This window comes from Canis aureus, chromosome 3 (assembly GCF_053574225.1).
Source record: "Canis aureus isolate CA01 chromosome 3, VMU_Caureus_v.1.0, whole genome shotgun sequence".
Classification (NCBI taxonomy): Eukaryota; Metazoa; Chordata; class Mammalia; order Carnivora; family Canidae; genus Canis; species Canis aureus.
In genome coordinates, this window is record NC_135613.1 from 57,365,532 (window position 1) to 57,378,892 (window position 13,361).

Below are 13,361 nucleotides of genomic sequence, written 5' to 3' on the forward strand. Positions count from 1 at the left end.
ACGGCCCAGGTGGTCGGCACTGAAAGATACACCAGCGGATCCAAGGTGGCCGGGCTGGGAATGGGGGGCTGGGAATGGGGGGGCTGGCCAGAGGAGGGGGGCCGCCACCCAGGCCCGGGCCCACCACTCAGGTTGTCCCTCCCCCCAGGTGGGAACCTGCACTCTGTATTCTGTCCGCCTGACTCATGGCGCCTTTACCTGGACCACCAAAAAGAAGTTCCGTCATTTCCAGGAGCTGCATCGGGACCTTCTGAGACACAAAGTCTTGATGACGCTGCTCCCTCTGGCGCGGTAAGGGGACCGGCCTGCTTCCTGGCAAAGGCAGGTGCCCCCGCGCCCCTGCTTTCTGCCTGTCGCACCCCCAGGCCTCAACTGGCCCGCCCCAGCTACTTAATTCCCCCATCAGGCCACCCGGCCCCTTCCCCTGCCCCTCAGTTACCAGGAAACCTTCCCAGCCCAGCTCTCCCTGCCCATGATGCTGTGCCAATATCTCAGCCGGGCTGGGTGCCCAAAATGCCCTTGGCAGACTCCCTCCTTTTCTTGTCTCTGTTTTCAGGAAGGGGGCCTTCTGGCAGCCTCTGGGCCTCCCCCTGGATCTCTAGGGCTTCAGAAATACGGGCTCCCAGCTGTCCCGCTCCTCCTTGACACCTCCCCCACCATGTCATCCACAGCTTTGGCGTGGCCCATCCTCCTGCCCGGGAGGCAGCAGCCGACCGAGAGATACCCTCTCTGCCACGAGTAGGTCCTGAGGGCTCCACCAGACATGCGTCCAGCAAACAGGTGCAATCAGATGCCAGGTCCTCTGGGAAGGCATTTGGTGTGCAAATGGTTCTGGTTGCATCTGTCTGTGTCTCTCACTCCTGCTTCAGAAATACCTGGAGAATTATCTCAACCGCCTCCTGACCATGTCTTTCTACCGCAACTACCATGCCATGGTAAAGCCCCGGGGGGTGGGTACTTGTGCTTTTTAAGGGGGAGCGGTAAAAGCAGACCTCCGCAGGGAAGGGACAGAGGACCCCGGGCTGTCGGGTCTGCAGAGCTGAGCCCCACAGTCTCTCCTCTGAACCTCTGTCTTCCTCTGCAGACAGAATTCCTAGAAGTCAGTCGGCTGTCCTTTATCCCAGACCTTGGCTCCAAGGGACTGTGAGTGTCCGACACCCCTCACCCCACCCCCTGAACCCTGTGGATCCCTGACTGCCTGAGGATGGGGAAAGAATTGCAGGGTAGGGGGTAGAGGGGTGGTAGCAGGGCTCTGGATTCCTTTTCCGGGCACATCTCCTCCTGATTTTTGGGCAGCATCTCCTCCTGATTTTCCCCACAGGGAGGGAGTGATCCGGAAGCGCTCAGGTGGCCACCGAGTTCCTGGCCTCACGTGCTGTGGCCGAGACCAAGTTTGTTATCGCTGGTCCAAGAGGTGGGTCCCAGAGTGGAGCCCCTGGGCAGTGGGAGGGGTGAGGAAGGAGAGCCCTGGGGCCGGGAGGAACGGATGGAGCCCTTCCGCTCCAGGTGGCTGGTGGTGAAGGACTCCTTTCTGCTGTATATGTGCCTCGAGACGGGCAGCATCTCCTTTGTTCAGCTCTTCGACCCCGGCTTTGAGGTCCAGGTGGGGAAAAGGAGCACAGAGACGCGCTACGGGGTCAGAATTGACACCTCCCACAGGTAAGGCCTCTCAGTGTGCGCGGACACCTGATGAGCAAACAGCCCTGGTGGAGGGGGGCAGTGAGTGGAAGGGAAGGAAGGAAGGGTTTCCACCCATGGAGCTGGCCCTGATTTGTAACCAAGGAACTGGTCTGGCCACATGCCTGGGACTGCTCTTGTGAGCCAGGGGCCCAGAGAGAGGGGGTTGAGTATAAACACTGGCCTTCCCAGAGAGACTCTTGATGCAAAAGAAGAGGGACTCCATTTATTCATTCATTCAACAAACCCAAGTGCCGGGTGCAAATCTCAGTCCATGCCAGCGACCCAGCTGTGTATAAGGCAGAGACGTGCCTTGTCCAGGTAGAGTTGTGAACGAGGGATTCCAGGAGGAATGGGAAAGAGGGGACAGCCCAAAATGGCAGGTGTCTCCCTGGGAGGGCCAGGGGCATTAAGGGTGAGGGCTGGGGTCCATCTCGATCTTTCTGCTCAGGTCTCTGATTCTCAAGTGCGGCAGCTACCGGCAGGCCCGGTGGTGGGGCCAGGAGATCACGGAGTTGGCCCAGGGCCCGGGCAGAGACTTCATACAGCTGCACCGGCATGACAGCTATGCCCCACCCCGGCCTGCGACCTTGGCCCGGTGGTGAGACACTGACATCCCTCGGAGCTTCCCTGTGGGCTTCTGGACGTACTTGCTGTTTTCTGAGTCCTTGGTCCTCTTTCATCTCCTCTGACCTCCATTTGACCTCTGACCACACTGCAATCTCATTTCCCTCCAGTCTCTCTGACCCCCATACTCGGTAATCTCTTGTGATCCTGACTTCTCTGACCTCCTGTGACCCTTTAAAAAAAAATATTTATCTGAGAAAGAGAGACAGCAAGAGAGAGCATGAGTGGGGAGACAAGGGAGAAGCATATTACCTGCAGAGCAGGGAACCTAATGTGGGACTTGATCCCGGGACCCTGGGATCACAACCTGAGTCAAAGGCAGATGCTCAACCACTGAGCCATCTAGGCATCCCTCCTGTGACCTTTATTTTATTTTTTAAAGAGATTTTACTTATTTATTCATGAGAGACACACACAGAGAGATGCAGAGACACAGGCAGAAGGAGAAGCAGGCTCCATGTAGGAAGCCCGATGCGGCACTCAATCCCAGGACCCCGGGATGACAACCTGAGCCAAAGGCAGATGCTCCACTGTTGAGCCCCCCAGGCATCCCTCCTGTGAACTTTTTTTACCACCTTTGTGCCACAGTCTCTCTCTGTGCCTTATGATCCCTCCAAAACTCATTCATTCATTCAATAAACATTTTCTAAGCACCTACTATGTGCCAGGCCTGGTGGCAGGAATAAGACTCCCCACTAGGTGATTCAACATGAAACACTGGAAAGTTGCCATTCTGGAGGTAGATGCAGGACACTGAGCATAGAGGGGAACCCCTATTCCCACAGGGGGAGAGCGGAGCTGGGGCAGGGGTTGCTGAGCAGAGGTGACTGAGCTTCCTCACGAGCAGAAGGGAGGCAGGGAAGCATTTTCTCCTGGACGTGGTATTGACATTTAGTTAGATTTATTTATTTGAGAGCGAGTAAAAGAGAGCAAGAGCACGAGCGGGGGGAGAGGGAGAGGAAGAAGCAGACTCCCCACCGAGCAGGGTGCCCAATGATGCGAGACTCAATTCCAGGACTCCAGGATCATGACCTGAGCCAAAGGCAGACGTGTAACGGCACTGAGCCCCCCAGACGCCCCCCTGACATTTATTTTTATTTTTATTTTTTCTGACATTTATTTTTTAACACAAGAACTAACAGCGGATACTTAATTTATGATGCCCTTACCATGTGCTGGGAAGTGTTTGGGTGTTTTACGTGTATTATTAAATCCTCATGTGAACCCCGTGAGTGAGGCACGTACAATTGTTACCTCCATTCTACAGATGGGAACATGGAGGCAAGGAGAAGTTCAGGAGCTTGCCCTTAAGAAACTTCACCTCGTGAACTGTGGAACTGGGGTTCAAATCCAGGCAGTCCCAGCCACGACCCTGCTTGTCACCATCACACTAGACTACTAGTTCTTAAAAAACCAAACAGGGGGCACCCGGCTGGCTCAGTTGGTGGAGCGTGTGACTCCTGCTCTCATAGTCGAGAGTTCGAGCCCCACGTTGGGTGTAGAGATGGCTTCAAAAGAGAAAATCCTTAAAAAATACAAAAATGAAAAAAAATACAAAAATGAAATAAAAAGTCAAACAACACGGAAGCATATTAATTAAAACATTTAAGTTCCTGTTGATTGAACAACTGATACGGCCCAGCCACTTCTCCCTACGCGTCCCCAACAACCCATTTCTCTCCCCAGAAGTAATCCTCACAGTAGTCTCGTATTTATCTTCTCAGCTCTTTGCCTGCATGGGCTTATCCATGCATGTTACTTTTTGTTTTACTGTAAATAAGATCACGCACTTGCTTATGTGGAGCTTTTTTTTCTTTTTTTTCCATTTGTGTGTTAGAGGTTAGGCATTTAGGTTATTTCTCATTTTATTTTGAAGATTTTTTTAATTATTATTTTTTTATTCGAGAGAGAGTGAGCATGAGTGGGGCAAGAACAGAGGCAGAGGGAAAAGCAGACTCTCCGTTGGGCAGAGGTCCTCCACACAGGACTTGATCCCAGGACCTGAGCTGAAGGCATATGCGTCACTGACTCAGCCACCCAGGCAGCCTGGTTATTTATCATTTTATTTTTATTTTTTTTAAGATTTTATTTATTTGTGAGAGACACATACACACAGAGGCAGAAACACAAGTAGAGGGAGAAGCAGGCTCCCTTTGGGGAGCCCAATGTGGTACCTGATCCCAAGATCCCAGGATCATGCCCTGAGCAGAAGGCAGATGCTCAACCCTTGAGCCCCCAGGCGTCCCTTATTTCTCATTTTAAACAATGCTGCAGTGAACACAATCTTTGTCTAAGCATTTATTAGGATGCATTCCCAGAAATAGAACGACTGTGTGCAATGGTATTAAAGGGTATGTGTGTTTGATATTCTGAGAGACCGCCAAAGGGTCCTCTAAAAAGGCTATAACCAAGGTATATTCCCATAGTCTATGAGAACACTCACTATTCCACATGCTAATATTGAACTCTGTGCTAATCTTGTGGACTAGAGACATCTTATTTCCTCTTATTATCAATTTCCTTCCTTACTAACGAGATTGAACATCTTTTCCTATGGCTGACCATTTTAATTTCCTCTGTGAACCGACAATTCGTATTCTTTGCTCACTTTTCAGTTTGCTCGGATGTCTTTTCCTTATTGACTGGTTGGAACTCTTTATGTATGATGTATGAACCCTTCCGATCTTTAGTCATATTCTTCAGCTTATTGTGTCTTTTGTAATTTTTAACTTCATTTAGCTTATTCTGGCAAATCTGTTGTACCTTGATACATCCAATACCACCTTACTTCTCCGATCACTCTTGGTCTTTGACCCTGCTGTCACCTCTGATCCATGGCGGTCCTCTGGTCTTCACTATCCAGAGCATTCTGGCTTCTGACTCCCCTGACCTCCTTGGCTTGGCCTCCCCCCAGGTTTGTGAATGGGGCAGGTTACTTTGCTGCTGTGGCAGATGCCATCTTGCAAGCTCAAGAGGAGATTTTCATCACAGATTGGTGGTGAGTAAGGGAAAAGCTCCAACAGGAAGGGGGCAGGATAGGGCCTGCAAAGGGAGGGGACCGGGCGGAGTGGCTGCTTGCTGGGGCTTAGCCTGCCCCTTGCCCTCTGCTCTGGATCCCAGGTTGAGTCCTGAGATTTACCTGAAGCGTCCTGCCCATTCTGATGACTGGAGACTGGACATTATGCTCAAGAAGAAGGCGGTGAGGAGAGGAGTCAGGCTGGAGAGGAGGCGTGCGGGGGGTGCCCTTGGGTGGAGGTGGGTTAGAAGGGACTGCAGCGTGGGAGAAGGTCGGGAGTCTGAGGCTTTGCGGGAGGAAACATGTCTCTCCTGGCTCGCTGTCTGGCACGTATCACCTCTTTTTCCTCCCTGAGGAGCACGTACGCCTCCCTCTTCACCTTCTTCCTCTACCTGGTGTAGACTTCTCTCCCAGGACGTATTACACTCTGTTGCATTAGCTAGGGGTGTTCATATCTGCCTTCCTCACTGCACTAATATCACTAGATTCAGTCCAAGGCACGATGTCTGCCATTTGGGGGACATCCGTGGATGTTAATGGCCGGACAGAAGGAGGATAGCGAGTGGGGGCTGGGGGATGGATGGATGGATGATGAAGGGGAGATGGATGGAAGGATGAGAGGTTGTCCAGGGAGGAGGCGGTCAACAGGACCGGGGCGGGTAGATGGATGATGGGCGGTACACAAACCGGTGAGTAAATGGTTGGGAAGATGGGTGGTGAGATCATGAGAGGCAGGTGAGGAGCTGTATGGATGGGTGAGCAGGTCAGGGGGTCAGCGGGTCAGCGGGTCGCTCAGCCCCCATTGCTAAGTTTGCTGTGAGCGTCAAAGCAGGGTATGAGCAGGGAGGGACATATGGGAACCCCGAGCACAGGGCAGGGCTTGTGAGGATGGAAAGGGGCCATTGTGAGAGAGGCATTAGGATCTGATCCCCCCTTCCACTTGCCACCAGGAGGAGGGTGTCCGTGTGTCCGTCCTGCTGTTTAAGGAAGTGGAACTGGCCTTGGGCATTAACAGTGGCTATAGCAAGAGGGCTCTGATGCTGCTCCACCCTAACATAAAGGTGACCTTCGGGGCTCAGAGAACCCCCCCAAAGTACAGCCCTCCTTGTCAGGCTCCTGTGTCCCCTCAGCCTTTCCTTTCCTTGAACATCCCATCCTTCCATCATCCTGTTCTCCCTCCTGACACCTCCTGTCTCCTCTCATCTTGGCCCACCCTCATGAACTCCTGCACATCTGCTCCAGGTAATGCGCCACCCGGACCAGGTGACACTGTGGGCCCATCATGAAAAGCTCCTGGTTGTGGACCAAGTAGTGGCCTTCTTGGGGGGGCTGGACCTCGCCTACGGCCGCTGGGATGACCTACACTACCGACTCACTGACCTCGGGGACCCCTCTGAACCTGCTGCCACACAGGTAACCCTCTAGGCCTTCCTATGCACCTCACCCCTACCAAACACAGCCTTGCATTGATGCACACCTCGTCCCCCTCCAGTCATTCCAAGTGCTGCCCATGTTGGGTTGCTCTTCCTGGGACTCCAGGAAGGTGATTCGAAGTAGACCCAGTCTCACCTGACCCCCATGACCCCTCCAAGCTCCTCTAGGGTAGTGAATGCAGCTGAAGGGGGGCCCGGTCCCACTCTCTCTGTCTCTCTGTCTCTTGGTGCTCCTCCCTTCTCTCTGGCCCGGGCTCTGTGTGGCCCCCATGATCTCTCCTTGCCTCTGGCATGGGTATGTCCCCCTACAGCCTCCCACCCTGGGCTTGGACTGTCCTGGCACCCCAGACCTCTCGCAAAACCGATTCTTCTGGCTGGGCAAAGACTACAGCAATCTTATCGTTAAAGACTGGGTGCAACTGGATCGGCCTTTTGAGGGTGAGGGTCCCCTCCTCCAAAGCTCCCAAGAGCTGGGACTAGGGGTAGACGTTGGGGCTGGGACTGAACAGGATGAGCTGGGTCAAGGCTCCTCATCCTCCCTTTCCTGATGGTCTCCAAGAGACCATCTCCGACCTTGCCCCTGATTCTTCCGGGACCCCCAGATTTCATTGACAGGGAGACTACCCCCCGGATGCCATGGCGGGACGTTGGGGTGGCTGTCCATGGTCTGCCTGCCCGGGACCTGGCCCGGCACTTCATCCAGCGCTGGAACTTCACCAAGGTGCTCTCTCCCTCCTGGGGGGCTGGTTCTGGGAAAGACTCACGCCCCCACTGACTGCCATCCCTCCACCCAAGACTACCAAGGCCAAGTACAAGATACCCATGTATCCCTACCTGCTGCCCAAATCCACCAGCACTGCAGACCAGCTCCCCTTCACGCTCCCAGGGGGGCAGTGCGCCACCGTGCAGGTGAGGCTCCCTGTTTCAACCGGTCCTCACCCCTCCCTCCCCTTCAGCCCAGTGCCCCCACCCATTCTCCGGGACCTGAGTGCCCCCCCGGGGTCGGGAGCCACATCATATTCTCTGTCCCCCCAGGTCTTGCGGTCAGTGGACCGCTGGTCAGCGGGGACTTTGGAGAGTTCTATCCTCAATGCCTACCTACACACCATCAGGGAGAGCCAGCACTTTCTGTACATCGAGGTGTGACGGGGGTGGGGTGGGGGGCAGAGAAGGAAGGGGGTGTCCGAGGAGAGGGACGAGGCTAGCTGTGGAGTCAGCCCTGGGAGGCGAGGGGAGTTGCGGGGGAGTAGCTGGTGTGGCGGGAGCCTGGGGCTGGGGCAGTGGCCCCGCAGCGGACGCCTGTTTTTGCTCCCTGCCCCAGAATCAGTTCTTCATCAGCTGCTCCGATGGGCGGACAGTTCTGAACAAAGTGGGCGATGAGATTGTGGACAGAATCCTGAAGGCCCACAAGTAAGGTGGACTCTGAGGGAGGATGGGCTGTGGGCGTGGCTTGGTCTGGTCCCGCCTCTGACCCCGCCCCCTCCCACAGACTGGGGCAGTGCTTTCGTGTCTACGTGCTTCTGCCGCTGCTGCCCGGGTTTGAAGGTGACATCACTACAGGTGGTGGGAACTCCATCCAGGCCATTCTGCACTTCACTTACAGGTGACTCTGCCTCTCCGTGGCCGTGCGCCCTGCCCCGACTCTGCCCCGATCCCTTTCTGCTGGACTGTTGAGGTCCACCCTTCTCCGACATAACCCATCCACCACCGCGCCCTCGCCGCCCCCCCCACCCCCCGCAGCCTCCACCTCTCTCACCCTCTCTTTTCCCTCAGGACCCTATGCCGTGGGGAATATTCGATCCTCCATCGCCTCAAAGCAGCCAGTGAGTGCTGGGGGGCGGCGGGGCGGGGGGTTCAAGCCCTGGACCCCTGGGCGGGGAGGGGCCTCCTGTTCTTGCAAGGTTCTGGGGCTGCTGCTCTGAGACCACAGGTAGCATTTGACTTGTAGGGAGAAACGGGGAGGTAGCTGGGACGGGGTTCCACCTGCGCATGAGGGCACGTCTCAGCATCCCCCCATCTTTCTCACAGTGGGGACAGCGTGGCGGGACTACATGTCCATCTGTGGGCTTCGCACACATGGAGAGCTGGGCGGGCACCCAGTCTCGGAGCTTATCTACATCCACAGCAAGATGCTCATCGCGGATGACCGGACCGTCATCATTGGTCAGTCCTGCATCTGGACCCCTGACAGGGACTAGAGGAGGGTGGGGAGAGGTGGAGCAGGGCCCTCCGGGGTAAAGGGGCGATGGAGACTGGCTAGTCCTCTGGTAGAGGTGATGGGGCAGGGGCCGCCCTGGGCTCAGGCAGACGCAGTGTGTCCTGTGCCCATCCCAGGCTCTGCCAACATCAATGATCGGAGCTTGCTGGGGAAGCGGGACAGTGAACTGGCCGTGCTGATCGAGGACACGGAGATGGAGCCTTCTCTCATGGACGGTGCAGAATATCAGGCCGGCAGGTTTGCCTTGAGCTTGCGGAAGCATTGCTTCAGGTAGAACGTCATGTGGTGCTGTGGGCATGTGGTGCTGTGGGCGGTGCAAGCCGGGAGGGGGCGGTCTGCCTTCTGAGTAGGTATGAGGATGGCTTACAGGTAGTATGGAGGCCCCCCCGCTGGTTTAGGGTACCAGCAAAGTAGGTCTAAAAAAGAGAGAGAGAGAGAGAAAATAATTTTTTTTAAGTGTCAAAGTAATGGCCAGAGACTAAAAAGTTCTACTGGACTCGTTTACACTTATTTTATTGTTTAACAGTGTGTTTATTTTGAATCACCTGGGCGGGCACCACAGAACTTTTCTAGCATCCAGGCTCTCCAAGGGTCTTCCTCTGACCTTGTGGGGACCCTTTCCCGTAGTGTGATTCTGGGGGCAGATGCCCGGCCAGACCTGGATCTACGAGACCCTGTGTGTGATGACTTCTTCCAGCTGTGGCAAGACACAGCTGAGAGCAATGCCAACATCTATGAGCAGGTGGGCACTGGGGGGGGAGGGGGCTGGCTGAGCGGAAATCCAGGAATTATCGTGTTCAGAGTGGAATGGAGAGAGCCCCGCCCCCAGCCAGTCTCAGGAAGGGGATGAGGGCTTGCGGGCGGGGGTCATGTCACAGGATTCAGTGGCTCAGGTCAGGGTATGTGGTGTGGGGACTGGGGGCATCCGGCCCAGGCGGGCTTGGACCCTTGGCAGGGTCTCTCCAGGCCTCATTGGCTTCTGTGCCCCACTGACCCCCAGATCTTCCGCTGCCTGCCATCCAATGCCACCCGCTCCCTGAGGGCACTCCGCGAGTATGTGGCCGTGGAGTCCCTGGCCACGGTCAGCCCACCTCTGGCCACGTCAGAGCTCACCCAGGTCCAGGGCCACCTGGTGCACTTTCCCCTCAAGTTCCTGGAGGATGAGTCTTTGCTGCCCCCACTGGGGAGCAAGGAAGGTGTGATGCCCCTGGAAGTGTGGACATAGCTGAGGCTCCAGCCGGAGACAGCTCACCAGCGGCTGCGCTCCCCCGAGGTGGCTCCCTGCCTCCAACCCTCAGGACTGAGGGCCGTGTCCTTTGACACCCGGGGCGGGCAGGCATGCCTGAAGGGGACCGGAGAAGTCACAGCGGACCCTCCCTTGAGAAGCAGCCGGAAGAGGACACTCCCTAGCCTGGGCCGGAGAGGCAGGAGAGAGTCCTAGGGAAGTCCATCCTGCTGCTGCCCCATTGAAACCATGGTCCTGGAGGAGAAGCCAACCTCCTGCCCAGGCTGCATGCCTGGGGAGCCTGTCACTGTAGGGGCAGCAGGCTGGGGCCTGGGCCTCCCCGTCTGTCCCTTCCTCCCCTTCCCTCAAACCCCTCCCTGCCACACCCACAGCTCCAGGGGTGGAGGGAAGCATGGAGCCTCTCCTGGCTTCAGCCCCATGGGTGGGGAGGGTGGGGTGGGGCACACACTAACTCCCTGCCCCTCCACCTGACAGATCACTAGCTTTGTATCCATTCGATAAACATTTCAGAAATAAAGGCATAGAACAGGTCCCCCGCCTCTCCCTCAGCCAAACTGGGAAGTGAGGGTTTACCTCCCACCTCCCACGCACCTGGAGCCCTGCAGCTGCGCACCTTCTCTCCTGTCCAGCTCTTGTCTCTTCCTCTGCTGCTTTGTCTTCCCTGTACTTGTGTCCGTAGTTTCAGGAGCTTGGCCCCCCCAGCTGCTGGGACCTGGGAGCTGGTGCTCACCTGCACAGGGGGAAGATGAGGATGCACAGAGAGGGGCTGGAGGGGCTGGGTCTTGGTCCTCCAGTGGCAGCTGGGAAGAGGCTCAGGGAGGACCCTTTGGGAATGGCTTGAGGGCAGGAAGGACTGGGCCCCGTATCTTGGGCTTGTCATGTGTGACCTAGCTGACCTTGTCAAGTCATATCATCTCCCAGGCTCAGGGGTCCTACCAGGAAAATGGGAATAGTATTTCACATAAATGGCTTGCTGTGAACATGTAGTCCCTGATTTAAGTATTTATTGAGCATCTACTATTGCCCAACATGGGCAAGTGCTCTGTAGCCACTTGCAGCTAGGGGTTAGCGAATGGAACAGTGCCGACAGAGGCGCTTCCCGTGACCACACGAAGTTCTGCTGGCCAGGGCCACTCCAGGGGGAGGAGACACTGCGGGTCGGGTTCAAGACCACCGCTGGGAAGCCAGCCCGGCAGCAAAGTGAGTCATGTGAAAGTTCTTGGCTTCCCAGGGCCTGTTGTGTTCACACTCTTCATCAATTTTACTTTCATGTGCTAAGAAGCGGTTTTCCATTAGGTAAACATTGCTGCACCCATGATGTTGTCTGGCTCGGTATTAAAATAGACCCACGGGAGGGGCACCTGGGCGGCTCAGGGGTTGAGCATCTGCCTGAGGCTCAGGGTGTGACCCCAAGATCCTGGGATTGAGTCCTGCATCAGGACTTCTCCTGATGCCTGTGTCTCTGCCTCTCTCTTTGTCTCTCATGAATAAATAAATAAAATCTTTTAAAAAATAATAAAACAGACATACAGGAGCTCCTGGGTGGCTCAGTGGGTTAAGGACTGATTTGGTTTCAGCTCAGGTCATGATCTTCATCAGGTCAGGAGATTGAGCTCGCATTGGGTTCCATGTCCAGCATGGGGTCAGCTTGAGGTTCTCTCTCTCTCTCTCTCTCTCTCTTTCTCTCTCTGCTCCTCCTCTGTCCCTATTCACACACACTCTCTCTCTAAAATAAACAAAACATTTAAAAAATTTAAAAATCTAAAAAATAAAGACACATACATGCCATGACATACTAACATCATTTTCAAAATTGTTACAAGATACCACACTCTATTTAGTGTGCAATAACATTATGTTTAAAAAAATGTATATACCTTCATTTAAAAATATTGCTGGAGCACCTGGCTGGTTCAGTCAGAGGAGCCTGTGACTCTTGATCTCAAGGTTGTGGGTTCGAGCCCCACGCTGGGTGCAGAGATCACTTAAATAAATAAACTTTAAAAAATAAATATTGTTTAAAAATGCTAAACATCATTTGAGCTTTCGGTGAGTCATAATCACTGACCACAGATCCCCACAGCACATATAATAATAATGAAAAATTCTGAAATATTGGGAGAATTACCAAAATGTGGCAGAGAGACACGAAGTGGGCAGATACTGTTGGAAAAACAGCACCCACAGACTCGCCTGACACTGGGTTGCCACAAACCCTCCATTTGTAAAAAATACAATACAGCTAGGTGTACCTGTAAACGATATGGATTGGAAGAGAGCATTACACACACTGGATTCAGGAGGGTGACCTCCTGGAGCAGGTGGAGTGAAGGGCATAACAGAGGGGTATACAGAGAGGGCTCTTCACGGAAATTGGTGGCATTTCTTTCTTTCTCTTTTTTTTTTTTTTAGATTTTATTTATTTATTTGAGAAAGAGCAAGGGGAGGGACAAGCGGGGGGAGGAGCAAAGGGAGAGGGAGAAGCAGAGTCCCCACTAAGCAGGGAGCCCCACAGCACATGGGGCTTGAACCCCAGACCCTGAGATCTGACCTGAGCTAAAGGCAGGTGCCTAACCAACTGAGCCACCCAGGTGGCCCAGAGGCATTTATTTCTTAAGCTGAGCAGTGGGTAGATATCTTTCTATGTATCTGAAATATTTTGCAATCAGAAAAAAGCTCAGCATAGGTCCTGCCTTTGCCCATCATTCCCTCAGCCTTGCTTCCCAGGCTGAGAATTGACCCCAGGAGCAGGAAGAAAGGGAGAGGAACAGATGGAGGAGCTGAGGAGGACTTTCTGGAAGCTGGGTGTGCAGGCGGGTGGCAGTGTGGAGAGGGGGGATGCAGTTGGTCTTGCTGCCATCCCACGAGTCCAGCCCTCCTTCCCTCTGAAGAAGCCACTTGCACACAAGAAATCCTCCCCTCCCACATACAGTGGTCCCCTGGTACTAATTGGCATCCTGCTAATTAGCCTCATTGTCAGCAGTAAGTGCCTCTTTCCCTAAGGGACCGGTTCCTCATTAACTGCGGGGGGGTGGGGGGGTGGGTAGGGGGTAGGGGGTGGAGGTTGGGGAGGAGGTGGAGGTGGCAGCCCTCTGGAGCCGGCTAGGTGGGCCTCTGCTTCACACTGTCTCTTGGTCTATCTGC

At 54.6% G+C, this 13,361-nt stretch overlaps 1 protein-coding gene and 1 long non-coding RNA gene across 5 annotated transcripts in view; one reads left to right on the plus strand and one right to left on the minus strand.

Moving 5' to 3' along the window:
• The window catches only part of LOC144311075 (uncharacterized), a 2,836-nt gene extending 2,438 nt beyond the window's left edge, over positions 1–398 (minus strand). The window contains exon 1 of the long non-coding RNA XR_013376656.1: positions 199–398. This is a non-coding gene — a long non-coding RNA (uncharacterized LOC144311075). The remainder of the gene's footprint in view (positions 1–198) is intronic.
• The window catches only part of PLD2 (phospholipase D2), an 11,566-nt gene extending 819 nt beyond the window's left edge, over positions 1–10,747 (plus strand). Inside the window, exons 3-25 of one of the 4 annotated variants that reach the window (XM_077892990.1) lie at positions 1–45; positions 149–291; positions 672–780; positions 870–935; positions 1,085–1,143; positions 1,322–1,414; positions 1,507–1,659; positions 2,129–2,278; positions 5,219–5,302; positions 5,425–5,503; positions 6,271–6,381; positions 6,563–6,733; positions 7,065–7,191; positions 7,356–7,474; positions 7,549–7,662; positions 7,789–7,893; positions 8,075–8,163; positions 8,243–8,356; positions 8,527–8,576; positions 8,782–8,916; positions 9,088–9,241; positions 9,599–9,713; positions 9,972–10,747. The exon at positions 1–45 is cut by the window's left edge and continues 86 nt beyond it. In XM_077892990.1, coding sequence (XP_077749116.1) covers positions 1–45; positions 149–291; positions 672–780; positions 870–935; positions 1,085–1,143; positions 1,322–1,414; positions 1,507–1,659; positions 2,129–2,278; positions 5,219–5,302; positions 5,425–5,503; positions 6,271–6,381; positions 6,563–6,733; positions 7,065–7,191; positions 7,356–7,474; positions 7,549–7,662; positions 7,789–7,893; positions 8,075–8,163; positions 8,243–8,356; positions 8,527–8,576; positions 8,782–8,916; positions 9,088–9,241; positions 9,599–9,713; positions 9,972–10,196 — 2,610 coding nt within the window. In that variant the 3' untranslated portion in view covers positions 10,197–10,747. Of the gene's footprint in view, positions 46–148; positions 292–671; positions 781–869; positions 936–1,084; positions 1,144–1,321; positions 1,415–1,506; positions 1,660–2,128; positions 2,279–5,218; positions 5,303–5,424; positions 5,504–6,270; positions 6,382–6,562; positions 6,734–7,064; positions 7,192–7,355; positions 7,475–7,548; positions 7,663–7,788; positions 7,894–8,074; positions 8,164–8,242; positions 8,357–8,526; positions 8,577–8,781; positions 8,917–9,087; positions 9,242–9,497; positions 9,714–9,971 lie in introns of those variants that run through there. The other 3 variants (XM_077892992.1, XM_077892991.1, XM_077892993.1) reach the window with 3 other exon arrangements.
• The last annotated feature ends 2,614 nt before the right edge of the window (positions 10,748–13,361 follow it).